We start from the raw sequence: 17,375 nt of genomic DNA on the forward strand, positions 1-17,375 counted from the left end.
ATCAGCTGTTCCATAATAACCGCCTCGGTATGTGCAGCCAGCACAAGAGGGCCTATTTATTCGTTATTTATAAAAAGCGATTTAAATTGGAATGTGTCTATAACTTTCATGTTGCCATACTTAATGACCATTTTACGGAAACAATAGCTTTGCCGGCGGCCGAACAACGGCCATCAGCTGTGAAATAATCACAACATAACACGGCTTGTTGTGGACGATTGCTTAATTATATTACAGCTGTGTTGCCTGCTGTGGCTGTCATGTTTCTGATGTCATTCTGTGTGTGTGTGTGTGTGTGTGTGTGTGTGTGTGTGTGTAGCTTCCCACCAGCCCTGCCGATCAGTTGAATTCATGTGCAGCAGCGGGATGTGCATCAACGCCGGCTGGAGGTGTGACGGCGAATTCGACTGTGACGACCAATCAGACGAGAAGAACTGCAGTGAGTAGCTGCTTATGTCACAAATATCAAGCAAACACGTGCTCTGTATAGAGTTGTGCGTCAAACATTTGTTTGTTTACTTCTTCATTCCTTATTCATGGGATTGTCTGTGAGTTTCAGCCTTTTGTCTGACTTCATGCTAGCGATGGAAGAACAAGGCAATCACACTGAGAATATCTCAAATCACCTGAGCTAAGAATGAATGAATAAAATGTGTGTGTGTGTGTGTGTCCTGCAGCCACGTCCATGTGCACGGCTGAGCAGTTCCGCTGCGGTACTGGACGCTGCGTCCGCTTGTCTTGGAGATGTGATGGCGAGCCCGACTGCTCCGACCGCAGCGATGAAGAGGGCTGTGAGAAAACTGGTGAGCCTGTGGTTTTGTTGCTGTTATCTTGTTTTTCAGGCGCTAAATATAACACCTGCTTCGATCGTAGCCATGGCAACAGCTCAGAACAGCCCTACTCTACTCACTAACCCACTTTCTTCTTTTCTTTTTTTCTTTTTTTCTGTTGACAACACAGTAGCTTTTCAAACAATAGGCCGCTCAGTTTGGCAGTTCCCCTCGCTGGTGGAAACACCAAACCTGTGGACAAACTACAGAAAGTGTCCCGTTTATTGAGATAGAGCTGAGCCATGAACAGGCAGCAGGGAGGAGAGAAAGTTATCCACCTACAACCTGAGCCATGAGACTGTAAACGAGTTCCACATCACTTTGCATGATATTTACAACAATCAAAAAGTATTTTTTCACATTTTTTGCACTTCTTTCACAATGAAAAAGACAAAACCATGATGTCATTTTGTTGACCGAACACCTCATCATCCGTACATTCCCCTGTAGCTCAGCCTGCCATGTTAGGACTCTCTGGCTACACTGGAATTTCTATGAGAAATAAGTAACTGAACGGTTGCATGTAATGATGGACTCAGGTGGTCAGCAATAAGTGGAAGGAGAGGTTAGCGGGGAGATAAAAACACTTAAGATCCTTTAATAAACGTTGGTTATGTATTTAAAGCTAAAACTTTTTCTTTTTTGTAAGTGATGTACATGAAGTGCTGAGTGGGAGATAAAGAGTCTGAGGCGAAAGGGAAGCGTGGAGACATTTGTCTCTTGTCTCATGGGATGCATCTTCTTATGTCCCCACAGAGAGTCCACCATGTGCTCCCGATCAGTTCCAGTGTGGGAATGAACGCTGTATCGGTCAGAGGAAGGTGTGCAATGAGGTCAACGACTGCGGAGACGGGACTGACGAACACCCACACCACGACTGTCGTGAGTTGATGCGCTACATCTGCATCTGTACTTTAGATTATGTGCTCTGCATCTGTACTGCAGTGTGAAATCTGAACGTGAGGGACCATTTTAAAAGATCAACAGCGTAGTGCATTTCGGGCATGTCCGAATGCACTTCTGCTCATTAAACGGTGCATAATCTGGGCACAAAGTAAGGCGCAAAGGGGATTGTGTTTATTCTCTTAATTAATCATAGGTATTTTCTGGACTCAACATGAATAAAACTAATCGCTGTGTCATCTCCCATTCCCACTTGCCGTATTGCTATATAAATGGTGGCATTGTCAAATTGGAGAATTGGCGAAAATGTTGTTTTTGAAAGGCTAAATGCCAACAAACATGGAATGAAGAAGAATGTTCTGTTAGATAAAAACATGTTTTCTTCTTTACTTAATAATGCAGCCTTCAAATAGAAGGAAAACACTTTTTTAGACAAAAATGCGCCTGAACATACCTCTTTTTATGGCCAACATTTGCAACTTGCACAATGTGAGCACTGGGCTTGAAAATGACAACTGCCTGGTTTGAAACTAGCACTACTATGACAGTTGCATTGCACTCTGCTTTGTGCTTTTGTGCCGGGTGTAAGATAGAACCATAAGTCTTAAAGTTCAGCCTTTATCTTCCCCCCTCAAAGCATGCACAGACTCTGAAATAACACTTAATGTGAAGTCTGTCATAACAATGTCATGAAGACTGACGTGAGCATTTAAGTTATTGATTCCTAATTGAGATTCATTGACAATCTCGGGGGGCGCAAGGAAAAGCCAAGGTGAGATTTAGGCCTAATGGCGGCGTTAGAGGAAAGGTCACTGAAATCATTTAATGACCTGGGCTGTATTTGTTCAGCTTTCTTCTCCTGCACCAAACTGACCGACATCGCCGTCCTCGGGCCTCGCCGCTCGTAGGCCTGAAATATTTCAAGGCTCAACACCACATGAGTCATACTTTTTACAGCGTGTGGTGTGTATTTATACTGAGTCAGCACGCTGTGTTTATGTTCCTGTAATGTTTCTGTGCGGCGAGCAGGTCCACGCTCCAGCGAGGGCGACTGTAACCAGAATAACGGAGGCTGTTCCCAGAAGTGTCAGATGGTCAGAGGACTGGTCCAGTGCACCTGTCACACTGGATACCGACTGATGGACGACGGCAAAGCCTGCCAGGGTACGTGTGTGTGTGTGTGTGTGTGTGTGTGTGTGTGTGTGTGTGTGTGTGTGTGTGTGTGTGTGTGTTCATTCCCGTTAGTCACTTTGTCCTTATGTCAGCAGGATATTTACCAAAATAATGAACACATTTCTTTAGAACTTCATGGAAAGTTAAGGTTTGGGTAGAGATTGTTGATAAGAATTTGGTGTGGACCTGAGTCTGGGATTTCTGCCACCAGTCATTGCCAGAGTTTTTAAACTCTCGGAGACACAATCTTTGTTTCCAGAAGTGTGTTTGCCAGCTCAATAAGTTAATTTAGACTTTAAGGGGCGTAACAGGAAGTGGGGCGTGGATGTGTTCCAAAACCGTGAACGAGTTTTTTCACCTTCTAAACACCTCTGCACACTGAACTCTGTGTCTTGATTTCATTGTTAACCCTGCGGGAGTTTGACGCCAACATCTCTCTCCCTCCCCTCTTGTCTTCTGCCTCCGTGGTCCGTTCCAGATGTGGACGAGTGTGCTGAGGAAGGCTACTGCAGCCAGGGCTGTACCAACGCGGAGGGGGGGTTCCAGTGCTGGTGCGTTCAGGGCTACGAGCTCCGACCTGACAAGCGCAGCTGCAAAGCTCTGGGTAAAAACCACTGTACTCTATTTCAACCTTGACTTGTGACCGCAGAGAAGTCGCTGGGGTTTGACCTCCAATAAAAACACGGTTGCATAGTCTTTATACTTGCCTCGGCGGTAACTGTATCCGTGCCTCTGCTCCGGGGTCTTTACTCAGAATGAGGTTGGCTCATTCGGAGTGTCTCGACTAGATTTGGATCAGCGAAGGTAGAGTGCAGGTCTGGTACAGCAGCCCATTAATCTGCTGCAGACCAGAGTTAAACCCAGGCCAGGCCTGTCTGTGAGGCAGCTGCCATCACCCTGACCTTCACCTCCTGTGAGATTAATGCTCGCTGTTATTAAACGTGACGGTCGGTCCATACTCCAGACTTTTTCTCTCTCTTTTGTCTTTTGGGAAAAAGAAGAACTCACATTGTCTCCATCGCTTCTCCGTCTCTCCGTCTTTTAGGTCCAGAGCCTGTGCTGCTGTTCGCCAACCGCATCGACATCCGTCAGGTTTTGCCACATCGCTCCGAGTACACCCTGCTGCTCAACAACCTGGAGAACGCCATCGCGCTGGACTTCCACCACAGCCACGAGCTGGTCTTCTGGTCCGACGTGACGCTGGACCGCATCATGAAGGCCAACCTCAACGGCTCCAACGTGGAGGAGGTTGTTTCCACCGGTCTGGAGAGTCCAGGTGTGTATGGCGGCCAATAGGATGCAGGTTAAGATGTACAGGCCCATTTAAACTGTCTTATTCCCTTCATGACATGTGCCCTTTTAAAGGAATAGTTTAATATTGTCTGAAATATATTTGTTTGCTTCTTTGTAAAAGTGACGCAAAGGTGTCTTTGTTAGCTTAGCTTAGCATGAAGCTTGGAAGAAAAGGGTAACGGCATGCTTGGCTCAGTCCAAAACAACTATAGACACTCCTAAAAGCTCACTTGCTAACACTTGCATCTTGTAAGTTTAAGATTTACATGAATATAAATAAAAGCAACTACTGTTTTTAGATACGAGTGGTTCAGAGAAGTTCAACATGTTATTTTTTTTGTCCTTTAGGTGGACTGGCCATAGACTGGATCCATGACAAGTTGTACTGGACGGACTCTGGGACGTCCCGTATCGAGGTGGCCAACCTGGACGGGACGCACCGCAAGGTGCTGCTGTGGCAGAACATGGAGAAGCCCCGAGCCATCGCGCTACACCCCATAGAGGGGTAAGAGTCCAAACACACATACACACACACACAAACTATAATGCATTACAGATGGTTTCAAATGCACACACACTCATATATACATATCCCCCCTGGATGTGTCCCAGTTGCAGTGTAGCAGCAGAGCAGGGATTAAAGTTTGGCAGCACAGCAGTGCCCATAGGCAAGCATCTGTGTGGAACAAGTATTTCATGAAAGGGGCAGCAGCTTAGTGTGTTTTCATCCCCGACTTCATATGCTGCAGTGGCAGGAGAGAATTTTAGGTGAAGCCCCTGAGAAATGTTAAGCTAGAAAACTCATTCTGCTTATTAGGTAGCTCATTTGCATGGGATAATTGAAAAATATAAACACAAACGTCGCTCTTCCCTCTGAGGCCGGTCAGAACAGATGAGTGATGATGAGGACATGAATCTCGAGGACAGAGGAGACTTTTTATAATAACCGACATCTGCTGTGTCTTGAATCCTGACAGCAATCTGTTTACCTCTTCACAACAAGTAAACTAACCCTGACTGTCCCACTTTCCTCCTCAGTAAGATCTACTGGACAGACTGGGGCAACACACCTCGCATCGAGTACTCTAACATGGACGGCTCCAACCGGCGGGTCATCGCAGACACACACCTGTTCTGGCCCAACGGCCTCACCATCGACTACGCCGGCCACCGCATGTACTGGGTGGACGCGAAGCACCATGTCATCGAGAGGGCGGACCTGGATGGACGCAACCGCAAGGCCGTCATCAGCCAAGGTAGACTCCCAACTGATATCTGTCTTTTCTGGCTCGGGTTGAGAATCTCATTAACTACCACACACACACACACACACACAGCAACACAGAGACACACACACATACACAAGGGGATTATATATATAGGATGCTGCATGCTGACGCTACTTCATTATACCCTGTGGAGATAATCAATGCCATATTTCCATTAAAGAGCATACGCATGTGCCTACCACTGAAATGTACACACACGCACACACATAGACAACATAAATGACAACATAAAGCTTTGGATGCCTCTGTTTATGTTGTTGGCTCCTACAGTGAAGCCTAAGTTTGTGTGTGGGTGTGTGAGAGAGAGATCTGGCATTTATGAGCGTAAGAATACGGGACACTGATTTTTAACAACCTGAGACCTCATGTTGCAGTAAGATGTTTCTCAGGTTTTGGCTGATACCTCCGTACTTTTATTCAGGTTTTCGCTGACAGAGCCGCTTCCAATTTCTTACTTTTATTTTTCTGATGAAGTGAAAAAAGTGTGGAAGCAAATCGGCTGACAACCAAGTGTGTTTTAAGAGTGTGAAAAGGGAGAGCGACAGGGCAAATGTTTGATGAGGGTGTGTGTGTGTGTGTGTGTGTGTGTGTGTGTGTGTGTGTGTGTGTGTGTGTGTGTGTGTGTGTGTGTGTGTGTGTGTGTGTGTGTGTGTGTGTGTGTGTGTGTGTGTGTGTGTGTGTGTGTGTGTGTGTGTGTCTGCCATCGGCCCTTAATGATGTGTGCTCTCAGGATAAAAAGCTGTAATTGGCCCGGTCCTTCCTCCACAGCCTCTGTTTGCTCAGACAACACACCGGACAAATAGGACGTGTGTGTGTGTGTGTGTGCATAGAGACATTCTGAGCCACTGTGCCCTGGAATGTTAACGAGTGTCTATCTCCTTTCACCTATAGTTTTCTATGTGTGTGTGTGTTTGCTGGATGTGTGCCAGCTCGTCTGTCATTGGAGCCGGGCAGCGGGCGGGTGTCATGGATAACGCCGCTATCCAGTCTGTGTGCACCTGTGCAGGTGGGGGCAGGAAGAGAAGGCGCTGTGCGTGTTCCTGTGTGTTTGTGTGTATGTGGACGTGGTCACAGAGCACACCTGCCGGAGGACACAATAGCCCTGTTTACACTTGGTTTTAAAATGCATCACGTGTGAAAGACCACCGAGACGCTTTGTGATGCGATCACTCTAACCACTTGTCGTGGTGGTCTGGTCTTTGACCGTATATCATTTGTAGCCTAAACGCTGATCCGTCCCTGACAAGGACGTAACAGGAATACGTCATCAAAGCCGTGACTCACCAGTTGCTCCTCATTAGGATTCGTCCTTTGGGGATGGTGAATAGGGATGTCACAAGAACCGATACTTTTGCAGCAAGTTAATGCCAAAATTCTGAAAATGTGACGATACTCGTTTTTCTACATTACCGCAGGTACCATGGGTACCGGAGATCGGGGCTCAAAACTAGCGTCGTCTCGGGGGCACTGGGCTAAATAACAGAGCCCACAGCTAACGTACGAAGGCTGTATTGAGTTTGATAGTTCAAGTTCTATTCTGTAAAAATGAGAAAAGTTACCAGGATGTGTTCAAATGTAATCTTTGTCACTTTAGTTTTTGGCGAGAAACTTGAGTAGGATCATCAGAGATTAATAATACAAATGGGAAAAAACACTGTAATAAAGGAGTGTCTGTTCAAGGACATGGAATTAACTTTTTTACTGTGTTATAGAATTGGGTATCGAGAATCATGGAATTTCACTGGAATTGGTATCAACTACAAACTGTCTGGTAATGTCTACCCACAGCATGTGGATTGTGGACTGTCTGCAACAGTGCTTTCTGATACTATCACTAGGAGTTGCCAGTTTTTGCGATCCAAGAAGGAAAACCTCAAAGATGGCCACTGAACGTTCCCTGTACTGCAGTCCGTCACGCTATAAGCCGAGCAGCGTTCTCTCCAGCTGGAGACGACGTCGTGTCGACAGATTCAGGCGAGGCGTGAAAGGACCGGGAGGTGCCGCGCGTAGGTTAAAGGGGACATCACTGCGAAGGCTGGTGGGACGTTTGATGCCCTGTCAGCCTGCAGCTGCTCCTCCAGCTGTCCCGGAAAACAGGAGCAGGAGGGGTGGGGGTGCGGAGACGAGGAAGGAGGAAGGTGACCGTATCAGAAGCAGGCGCCTCGGAGACTCACAGAGGGGGGCAAGAGGGTGCACTGTTGTCTCCCTCATGTTAGGATAAGATCAGAGAACACACACATTCAGCCAGTATCACCTCACAAACACACACACACAGACACCTGGACCTGTCTGAGGAGGAGGGGCAAGGGAAAATGTACAGACTTGACTGTTTCTCGATTTAAAACTTCTTCTTTTTTGGATAATAACTTTAAAGTTACTCTATACTTGGTAGAGTATAAGTATTCTTTGATCAGACAGTTCCTGATTTGAATCATAATTTAGCCAGTGCTATTCTAATTCCTTATTCTAAAGGAAACATTTAACAACTTTGGTTTTGGTTAAATGAGGAAGAGGATTTGGAAAAAAAAAGGTATATTCCTTTAAGTAAGATATTAAATCAGTATTGTTTTGAGAAACGTAAGTATTGTGTCGGTGCTTACAATAGCACAAACAATACCCAGCTCTTCTCGGGACACAATGCTTAGGTGCGAGTAGTCGGCAGATGTTACATGGAGACAAGGAGCCCGTCTAGTTTTAGTAGTCCATGATGAAGCCAAGCTTTCAGTCCCTATGCCGTCTTTATAAAAGCAATCCCAGGGCTTAGTATGTCTGTGCTTTAGCGTGCAAGTACACATGGGAGATGCAGTTCACAATTGAAGTTGATAAATTAATACAGAAAGAAATAATTTTAGCAACGTTTAAAAGCCTCATACAGTACATGTATCTCTCAAAGGCTAAGTTCAATAAACATCATCTCTAGAATCGTGCTCATTTCAAAAACCTCATTTAAACTTGCAAGCTTTTTGGGAGCCAAGTGTGTATCCTATAATATTATCTATTACGTCTATGTTCTGTGTCCCTTCTTTTGTCAGTCATGCATGGTCAACTCTGTACACTGAAAGCAGAGATAACTATAAGATATTCATTATAATTATGAGATACAAACAGAACAAAACGAACTGCCAACCCGTACGGAGCTTCCCATGTCCTCCAAAATCCAAACCTGTGTCCTCCAAAAGTCTGTGACATCCACAGAGGGGATGCGTCTATGTGCTGAGCTGGGCAAAAACATTTTCTCAACTTCTTTTCCAAATGTCTTTGGCATCTCTGTACACAAATAATTATTGTTGCGTATCGGCCGACGAGATACAATTGCTTCTAATTTATAACAAAACTTTGAGGTATTGGGAAACATTTTCTGGAGGCAAACGGAGGTAAAATGTGTTCTTTCATCTGCACTAATGTTGGCGTGGACCAAAGAGGCATTAAAGACATAGTTTGTGGCTCATAAAACATATAAATAGTTTGAAACGGTACAGCTTTTGTATCATTACGCACTCAAACACACACACAATTACCCTGATCCTCGTGGCTCATTAGTATTCTGGTCTCTCCAGTTTCAGCCATTTACCACTTGACATTTATGCCTTGCTGTAAAACACTGTCATTAAATGAGCAGCGCTGTTTTTAAAAGCCCATAGCCCAGCATGCTCGCCCCACCACCACCTCCACCACGGCCCTGTGCAGCAACAGAAATCACTTTTTCCGTCCGTTCGGCGCTCTCATCTAACTGGCTGTGCAGCTACTTCACAGGAGGAGGAGGATTGAGCCGGAGAGAGAAAGTGGACGTTGATTTTGGCGAGTGTGGTGAGCGGGTGGGGGGGGTGGGGGGGGTGGGGGGGGTCACCCTAAGCAGATGTTCCCAATGTGGAGATAAATCTGTGAGGGGGGTTCCCTGTTGCACATGTTAGTATTTAGGCCGGGGCCTGGCAAAAGTATTCAAAGACTCAATCCACAGCTCTCAGTGTGAGCGATGGGGTTCTACATGAGCACATTATGATCTGCCCGAGTTAGAACACATTTCTTGTATCTGTTTTTTTTTCTGTGTTCTTCTTGCTGCTTTGAAGTGTGTGTGGGGGCTCCGTCAGACGAAATGACCTCAGCTAGACTTTTCTAACTTTAGCTTTGATTATTGCTCATATAGTCAACAATGTTCATGACATCATGCACATATGATATGAAAGAAATTAGTTTTAATAATTCCCATTTCATCATCACTCAGCATCAGCAGACTCTAAAACCAATAAAACCTAAATTTAGGAGATGTTTTTTTTTGGATTAGAGCACAAACACACTGGATACACTGTACATTGTAAGTGGAGAGAAATGATGGGATATATTACTGTCCTTCAGATTGAAATCAGCCATTAAAATGATTAAAACCGCCAAAGTAAATAAAATGTTAGTGCAGACTAAGACGAGGACTGGTTTATATCCGTCCGTAGTCGGTCTCTTGCACCAGTCTGACCCGGTTTGAGGTTCTGTCCTCCACCTCCAAGTCACATTACTGAAGGAGACCGATCGAGCGCCTCCGCTTTTGGCCGCTCTGGCCACAACTAAACCAGCAACAGGCCAGTGAGAGGCAGAGTAATTGAAAGCAGCTCTAAATGGGGAGGTTATGACATCAGCGGAGCCCACTGCGCTGAATGGCAGGATGTTGGTGGAACAAGCCGAACGCCACATTTCTGCTTTCCATTTCCTGCGTGTCCACATGAAGCTCACGGAAACATCCATTTTTTTTTTTTGTCAAACTTTGATAAGTTACTCCTCATTGTGTCATGAAAGATGTCGCTGGCCTGGTTTTATCACATACTTCATCAAGGATCGCCCAGCCTTTCTAAATTCTCTGTCTCTCTCTCTTTGTAGGCCTGCCGCACCCATTCGCCATCACCGTGTTTGAGGACAGCCTCTACTGGACGGACTGGCACACCAAGAGCATCAACAGCGCCAACAAATTCACCGGCAAGAACCAGGAGATCATTCGCAACAAGCTGCACTTCCCCATGGACATCCACACCCTGCACCCGCAGAGGCAGCCCGCAGGTCGGTGCACGGCTGCATTTCAAGTTCCGAGTTTGTTGAATCTCCCCGCGATGCCCTCAGTAATTAGCGGTGCACTTTTTGGAGTGAGATCAGCCAAGGTCCTCCGTGGGAGGATCAGAGGACAGATGGGAGCTAAGTGAAGTGTGAGGTGGAATTTTAACGTCTTTGAGGCCAGTTTCACCACAGAACACACTGTTCTGTGTTTTAGTTAGTTTGGACGTTTTATCAAAGGCCGTGTTGTTGTTGATGACATGAACATGTTTTTTTCTGTCATTGTTGTCAAATGACAAACAGCAGCAAGACATGGCCGAAGTCTGTAATGATGATCTAAAGTGACCCGTTAGTTATGTGCAACAGTCGCCTCACAATGCCAGGTCTGGGTCAGGCCTTTCTGGAGTTTGTACGTTCTTCCCGTATGACCGTGAGTGATCCTCCGGGTGCTGCGGTTTCCTCCCACCATCACAACACGGTATCCCGCTCTGTGGATGGGTTGTGTCAGGAAGGGCATCCAGCGTAAAACCCTATGCCAAATCAAAAAATGCAGATCATAACATCAGATTTTCATCCCGGATCGGTTGAGGCCCGGCTTACCAACGAGACGTAAATCGATGATCCGCCGTGGCGATTGCTAACGGGAACAAAGAAGAAGTAATATGCTCTGTGCAACAGTCAAAAGTCTTTCTCGGAAAAAGCTGATTGATGTCACATTTAGTGACATAGTAATGTTAGAGGTTCAGACGAATGGACTTTGATGTCCGTTTCCCTAGTTTCATTAAAAGCATTGACAATAACAAGCCACACAGTGTGGACAAAGAGCTCTGTGGAGATAATATACTGTACATAAAGAAAACCGGTGTTCTCCATTCATGAGGCTCATGGGCTCCTTATGTGGTCACTTGTTCACCCACATCTCTTCAGATCTGTCCGTCATTGTGTGTGTGGGGGTGTTATTTTTAAGCAAGTTGTGAGTGAGAACAATGGATTTATTTTTTTGAAAACATCCGAGTTTGCAGCAGAATATGTAGTCATGCAGCAGGCGGGAGAACAGAATGCTGAACAACAAAAACATCAAACACAAACTCAACCCTCATTAGAGGGTGAAAGATGAGCCGGATGAGGAAAATAGCGACCTTCTTTAAGGGTATCAGTGCACACAGAAGTGGAGGCTTTATCCCTAGATCCAGAGATGATGGAATGATTTGCTGCACTTGTGTTAGACCCTGTGGTGAACTGGCCGGTTGAGGCGTTGTTTCTATCAGCATGGTAGCAAAGGCTTCTTGTGTTCTTTGCTAACACACCATGTTGAACTTGAGTTCTGGCCAAGGGGAAAGTTTTGGTTATCACGCTGGTAGAATAGTTTAACAGTCGGACACTAATATGCGTCTGTGTTGGCGGGGGGAAGTCGGGCACTGTTCCTTCTGTTTTGGTGTAGATTCAGTGAGTCATGTGAGGTCGCGTGTGAGTGGAAAAGATTTAAGCTCCGCATCAATTAAACATAGCAAAGCTGCTTCAGAACTCGAGTGAAATCCAGAGACACGCTGTGACATTTAGTGGAAGGGAAGACAAAAGCCCTGCTATCCATGCGCTGTTCATTATATTTTTAGAATAGAAAAATGATTATACAAATGTGTGGCATTTTGGGAAATGGGCCTTTTTTTGCTTGCTTGCCAAGAGTTAGATGAGAAGATCGAGACCGCAATAAAGGAAAATGTCACAGAGTTGCTTGCAGATCCTTACTTGCGTCTTCATTTTAAAGAAACAGTTGGTATGTTTTTCTCAAAAAGAGCAACTGACCCTTGACTAAGTCCCGCCTCTCGAACCAAGACTGGCCAATCGCAGCATAGCATCGGCCAGATCCAACCAGACTGCTGCAGGGATGACTTTTTGTAACCTCTGGAAGTCAGTCACACTGGTTTTTCTCATCAAAAAGCCAACGGGATTTTTCCATACCTGCATTTTATTTTTGTAGTGTTGCAGATTCTTATCACTTATTATAAGACACTCCTCACAATATTAATTAGAAAAATTGGCCATGTGTGAAATGGGTATCGCTGTTTTGTAAAGACAAAAATCACTACTTCCTCAAATTAAAGCATTTTTGCTTTATTTTGAGCAAGTAGTGATTTTAGTATTCTAATACTATTATTTACCACATAAAACATCACGTACTGAGCTGTGTGTGTCTCTGTCTCACCTGTAGGTGGCAGGAACCGCTGTGGCACCAACAACGGAGGCTGCAGCCACCTGTGTCTCCCCAGCAACAAGACACACACCTGCGCCTGTCCCACCGGCTTCAAGAAGGTGGACCACTCCAACTGTGCCAGCGGTGAGTCCCTCAACATCTGGATCATTATAATTGAGTGGATGTGAAATGTTTATATATTTATTTATGAAACAATAAATGCCAACAGCCATAATTTAAGCAAATTAGCATTTGCCAATTAATATATAAATTACAGTTTTTAGTGGTTACTACAAGACACCCACAACCATATCTGTGTCCTGGTGGTTGAATTTACTAGTTTTTATGAATTGGAATCTGGAATAATTTCTTTAAACTGTCATCTCTGGTCTTCTGCCAGAGGGTCTCCATCTTTCATTGGAGCATAAATAATCAAAAAGTTTAAAGTTTAAAGACAAATCCTCAGCAGTAGTTCAATTAAAGATTGTTATACTGATTTAACAGTCAGTGTCAGTAAGTCAGTCAGAAAGTGCCATTGTAAAGGTTGTACTGTATGATAAGGATAACAAGACATCCACTAAAGTGGGATTAAACAAGTGAAATGACATGTTAGTTTTTTCACTACCCTGAGACATTTACACAGCCTGTAGTAATAAAATCATCTTTATTATACATAATCATGTTAGCGAAAGGGATTATGATTTATGATATTGATCAGTCAGTTTGGTTGCTAGTTGTCTGTGTGTCAGTGCTGTTTTTGCTGTGTTCACTGTTGACCCCACTGTTAAACCTAGAAGACTGACAGAAGACCTTTGGTCTTTAATCAGGTCTTGACAAGTTCCTGCTTTTTGCCCGAAGGACGGACATCCGACGAGTCAGCTTCGACACAGAGGACATGTCCGATGATGTCATCCCTCTGGCCGACGTGCGCAATGCCGTGGCACTGGACTGGGACGCCAAAGACGGCTACATCTACTGGACGGACGTCACCACCGACTCCATCAACAGGGCGCTGTGGAACGGCACCAAGCAGGAGGTCAGTGACACCCCACAGTCTGTGGGATGCCGAAATCCCATAATTTCTCACCATCTCATCAACAGCAGCATTTCAGTTTATGCAATACTGCCATCTACTGGGGCTGGTGTCAAAGTGGAACAACAATTGGTGCTCTGTAGAGGATAATGTAGGTTGAGAACTGCTACTGGCTGGAGTTAATATCTTTGTTGTCTCTGTCTCTCCAGGTGGTGGTGGACACCAGTCTGGAAAGCCCCGCAGGTTTGGCGATTGACTGGCTGACTAACAAGCTCTACTGGACCGATGCTGGTACGCAGCCTCGTTTCACATATTGTCACATACGATCATATTCCTGACGCAATCACCTGCATGACGGCGTGCGCTCTTGGATTTCAACCGTTCATTTTCATGTCCCGGGTTTCTCAGGTACGGATCGTATCGAGGTTTCTAATGCCGACGGGAGCATGCGGACTGTCCTGATATGGGAGAACCTGGACCGGCCCCGGGACATCGTCGTTGACCCGATCGGAGGGTGAGATGATCAAAAATGTTGAAACACATGAAGACTGGATTCCACATTGCACTCTCATTATTCCTCATTTGTCTTATTATGTCTTTATAGTTTCATGTACTGGACCGACTGGGGTGCCAACCCAAAGATTGAGCGCGCAGGAATGGACGCCTCCAGTCGGATCGTCATCATCTCATCTAACCTGACGTGGCCCAACGGGCTCGCCATCGACTACGAGACCAAGCGCCTGTACTGGGCCGACGCTGGCATGAAGACTATCGAATTTGGCAACTTTGATGGTTCCGACCGACAGGTAAAGTGTGTTTTTATGACGTCATGAATTCATTTTTAAACTCACGTCTTCATGCTGATTTGTTTGACAAATTATTTTACGTTAACATTTAAATGATTGATGTATTTTGATTGCAGCAATTTGAGGAATTGTTCATCCTTGGTTGCTTGATTTGCTTTTGAGCTTTTCTGTTCATTTGCAATAAACCTAGACTTCCGCTACTGTTTTTGCCTCCAGGTTCTGATTGGCAGCCAGCTGCCTCACCCCTTTGGCCTGACTGTACACGAGGACAAGCTCTACTGGACCGACTGGCAGTCGAAGAGCATCCAGAGCGCCGACAAGCTCACCGGCTTGGGACGACGCACGCTCGCCGAAAACCTGGAGAACCTCATGGACATTCACATGTTCCACCGACACCGAGAGACAGGTCTGTGTGCGTCCACATGTACAGTGCAGTCAGCAAGTAGTGGAACAGAGACACGTTTTTCATTGTTCTGTCTCGGTGCTGCAACACTTTCGATCTTAAATGAGTGAAACCGAGACTGTGGGGTTTAAGTGCAGACTTTCAGCTGTAATTTGAGGATATAATTTCAAATCCTATGTCCTGCAGTACAGATATTATAAAATCTGCAATTGGGGAATGTGTCAGTACACTTGACGTGTCCTGTTGGACTTGTAGTCTCTTGTTACAAAAAACCTCTCCCGTCACTTTCTACTTTACGGATTGTTGCTGCCTTTTCTCAGAGCTCAGAGGGGATTACAGGTAAACTGAACCCAGATCACTGGCCCGAGAGGGCAGAGAGCCTCGGGGGGCTCATTCCAAAGTGAAAACCTCACTGATCTCGCTGATGTGTGGGGCTTTCCCATGTTCCCTTAAGGGAAACTGTGTGTTTCTGTTTTGTTTGCCCTCGTTTCTCTTATTCCTTGTTTCCATCCCTTGCCTTCTAGCTAACCAAAAAAGCAGGACAGTGGCTGAGCAGAGTTGTTTTGTGTGTCTCCCTCTGTAGTGCATAACCCGTGCGCGGTGAATAATGGAGGCTGCAGCCACCTCTGTCTCCTGGCTCCTGTTCCCAAAGCCTCCAGCTGTGCCTGTCCCACCGGGATCAACCTGCAGACGGATGGAAAGACCTGCACACCTGGTACGAAAATAATCCAGTTTTTGTTTTATTGTACATCAACGTTTGTGGTACAAACGTTAACTACTTGTTGCTAATGCAAATTATTTTTATGGTGCAGATTAACCAAAATACATAAACATATAGATATAAGATAACAAAATCCCACATCTGCTTTTACTTGTTCACCTCCATTATCATTCTATAGATCTTAATATGAAATACAAAGAAAAGGGAAACAACAGCAATGACAAAATCCTCATAATAGAGAAAACTGAGTTCAAAGGATTAATGTCAAAAACTTCTCCCAGGAAGATAAAAGCACGTCGGCCCCTTTTGTATTGTGACTGGAATCCGCTTTGGTGTGTGTGTGTGTGTGTGTGTGTGTGTGCAGGGATGAGCAGCTTCCTCATCTTTGCACGGCGGACGGACATCAGGATGGTTTCTTTGGACATCCCCTACTTCGCCGATGTGGTTCTGGCCGTCAACAGCTCCATGAAAAACACCATCGCCATCGGGGTCGACCCAAAAGAAGGTTTGTGTTTCTTCTCAGAGTTTTGTAACGCCTCTTTTTGAAAACGAAAAGTGATGCAGAAATGGAGTCCTTACATATGTATGTGGCGCCTCCTGCAGGAAAAGTCTATTGGTCCGACAGTACGCTGAAGAAAATCAGCAGATCCAACATCAACGGAAAAGCGCAAGAAGACATCGTAGCTACAGGTGAGGAGGATGGCTCACAAGCTCGCTGCTGATTAGCTCCACCCTGTCAGAGCGTCACGACTCCATCTCCGCCTTTCTCTGTGTGTCTCTCTCTCTCTGTAGGGTTGGTGACGACGGACGGCCTGGCGGTGGATGCTGTCGGCAGGAAGATCTACTGGACGGACACGGGCACCAACCGCATCGAGGTGGCCAACCTGGACGGATCCATGAGGAAAGTTCTCGTCTGGCAAAACCTGGACAGCCCTCGAGCCATCGCCCTCTACAACGAGATGGGGTGAGGCTGCGAGAGCATGGTGGCTTTTTTTAATTTTCAGATGATTGGTTTCAAGATCTCTGATTACACTGTCAAAGATGAAACTAGATCTCAGCGTGAATTTCACTTCAATGAAGAGTTGATATCCTCTGTTGTATTCTACTTTCAGTCTCCTCACACTGTCTGACCTTTTGCCGTCCGTGTTGCTCTCTCTCCGCTCCTCTAGTTACATGTTCTGGTCAGACTGGGGAGAGCACGCTAAGCTGGAGCGCTCGGCGATGGATGGTACAGACCGCGCGGTCCTCATCAGCAACAACCTGGGCTGGCCCAACGGCCTGGCCATCGACATGGCCGGCTCGCAGCTGCTGTGGGCCGACGCTCACACTGAGGTCAGCTGTGACTCCTGGCGACACTCGCGTGGATTCAAACTTCACGAAGGCATCGGACATTATGGAGTCATGGTGGTAATCCCTTAAATCTCCCTTTTCCAGCGCATCGAGGCGGCCGACCTGAACGGGCAGAATCGCCGCACCCTGGTGACTCCGGTCCAGCACCCGTACGGCTTGACCCTGCTGGGGTCCCACATCTACTGGACCGACTGGCAGAGCCGCAGCATCCAGCGAGCTGACAAGAAAACGGGGACCAACACCATCACGGTGCGAGCCAACCTGCCGGGCTTGATGGACATCCAGGCTGTGGACAGGGAGAGGCCACTGGGTGAGTCTGAGGACCACAAACACCAATCAGATAGTGCTA

General features: G+C 46.0%; 1 protein-coding gene across 2 annotated transcripts in view; it reads left to right on the top strand.

The window, feature by feature from the left end:
• lrp4 (low density lipoprotein receptor-related protein 4) overlaps positions 1-17,375 on the top strand; it is a 100,265-nt gene that overhangs the window by 72,386 nt on the left and 10,504 nt on the right. For both annotated transcript variants that reach the window (XM_079165842.1, XM_079165843.1), the window contains exons 7-27: positions 320-439; positions 678-803; positions 1,587-1,712; positions 2,763-2,897; positions 3,385-3,510; positions 3,952-4,182; positions 4,548-4,704; positions 5,238-5,455; positions 10,355-10,531; positions 12,732-12,857; positions 13,541-13,749; positions 13,956-14,037; positions 14,155-14,260; positions 14,351-14,552; positions 14,769-14,958; positions 15,539-15,670; positions 16,041-16,181; positions 16,280-16,366; positions 16,469-16,640; positions 16,846-17,008; positions 17,111-17,336. In XM_079165842.1, coding sequence (XP_079021968.1) covers positions 320-439; positions 678-803; positions 1,587-1,712; positions 2,763-2,897; positions 3,385-3,510; positions 3,952-4,182; positions 4,548-4,704; positions 5,238-5,455; positions 10,355-10,531; positions 12,732-12,857; positions 13,541-13,749; positions 13,956-14,037; positions 14,155-14,260; positions 14,351-14,552; positions 14,769-14,958; positions 15,539-15,670; positions 16,041-16,181; positions 16,280-16,366; positions 16,469-16,640; positions 16,846-17,008; positions 17,111-17,336 — 3,252 coding nt within the window. The remainder of the gene's footprint in view (positions 1-319; positions 440-677; positions 804-1,586; positions 1,713-2,762; positions 2,898-3,384; positions 3,511-3,951; positions 4,183-4,547; positions 4,705-5,237; positions 5,456-10,354; positions 10,532-12,731; positions 12,858-13,540; positions 13,750-13,955; positions 14,038-14,154; positions 14,261-14,350; positions 14,553-14,768; positions 14,959-15,538; positions 15,671-16,040; positions 16,182-16,279; positions 16,367-16,468; positions 16,641-16,845; positions 17,009-17,110; positions 17,337-17,375) is intronic.

This window comes from Pholis gunnellus, assembly GCF_910591455.1.
Source record: "Pholis gunnellus genome assembly, chromosome: 1".
In the NCBI taxonomy this organism is placed as follows: Eukaryota; Metazoa; Chordata; class Actinopteri; order Perciformes; family Pholidae; genus Pholis; species Pholis gunnellus.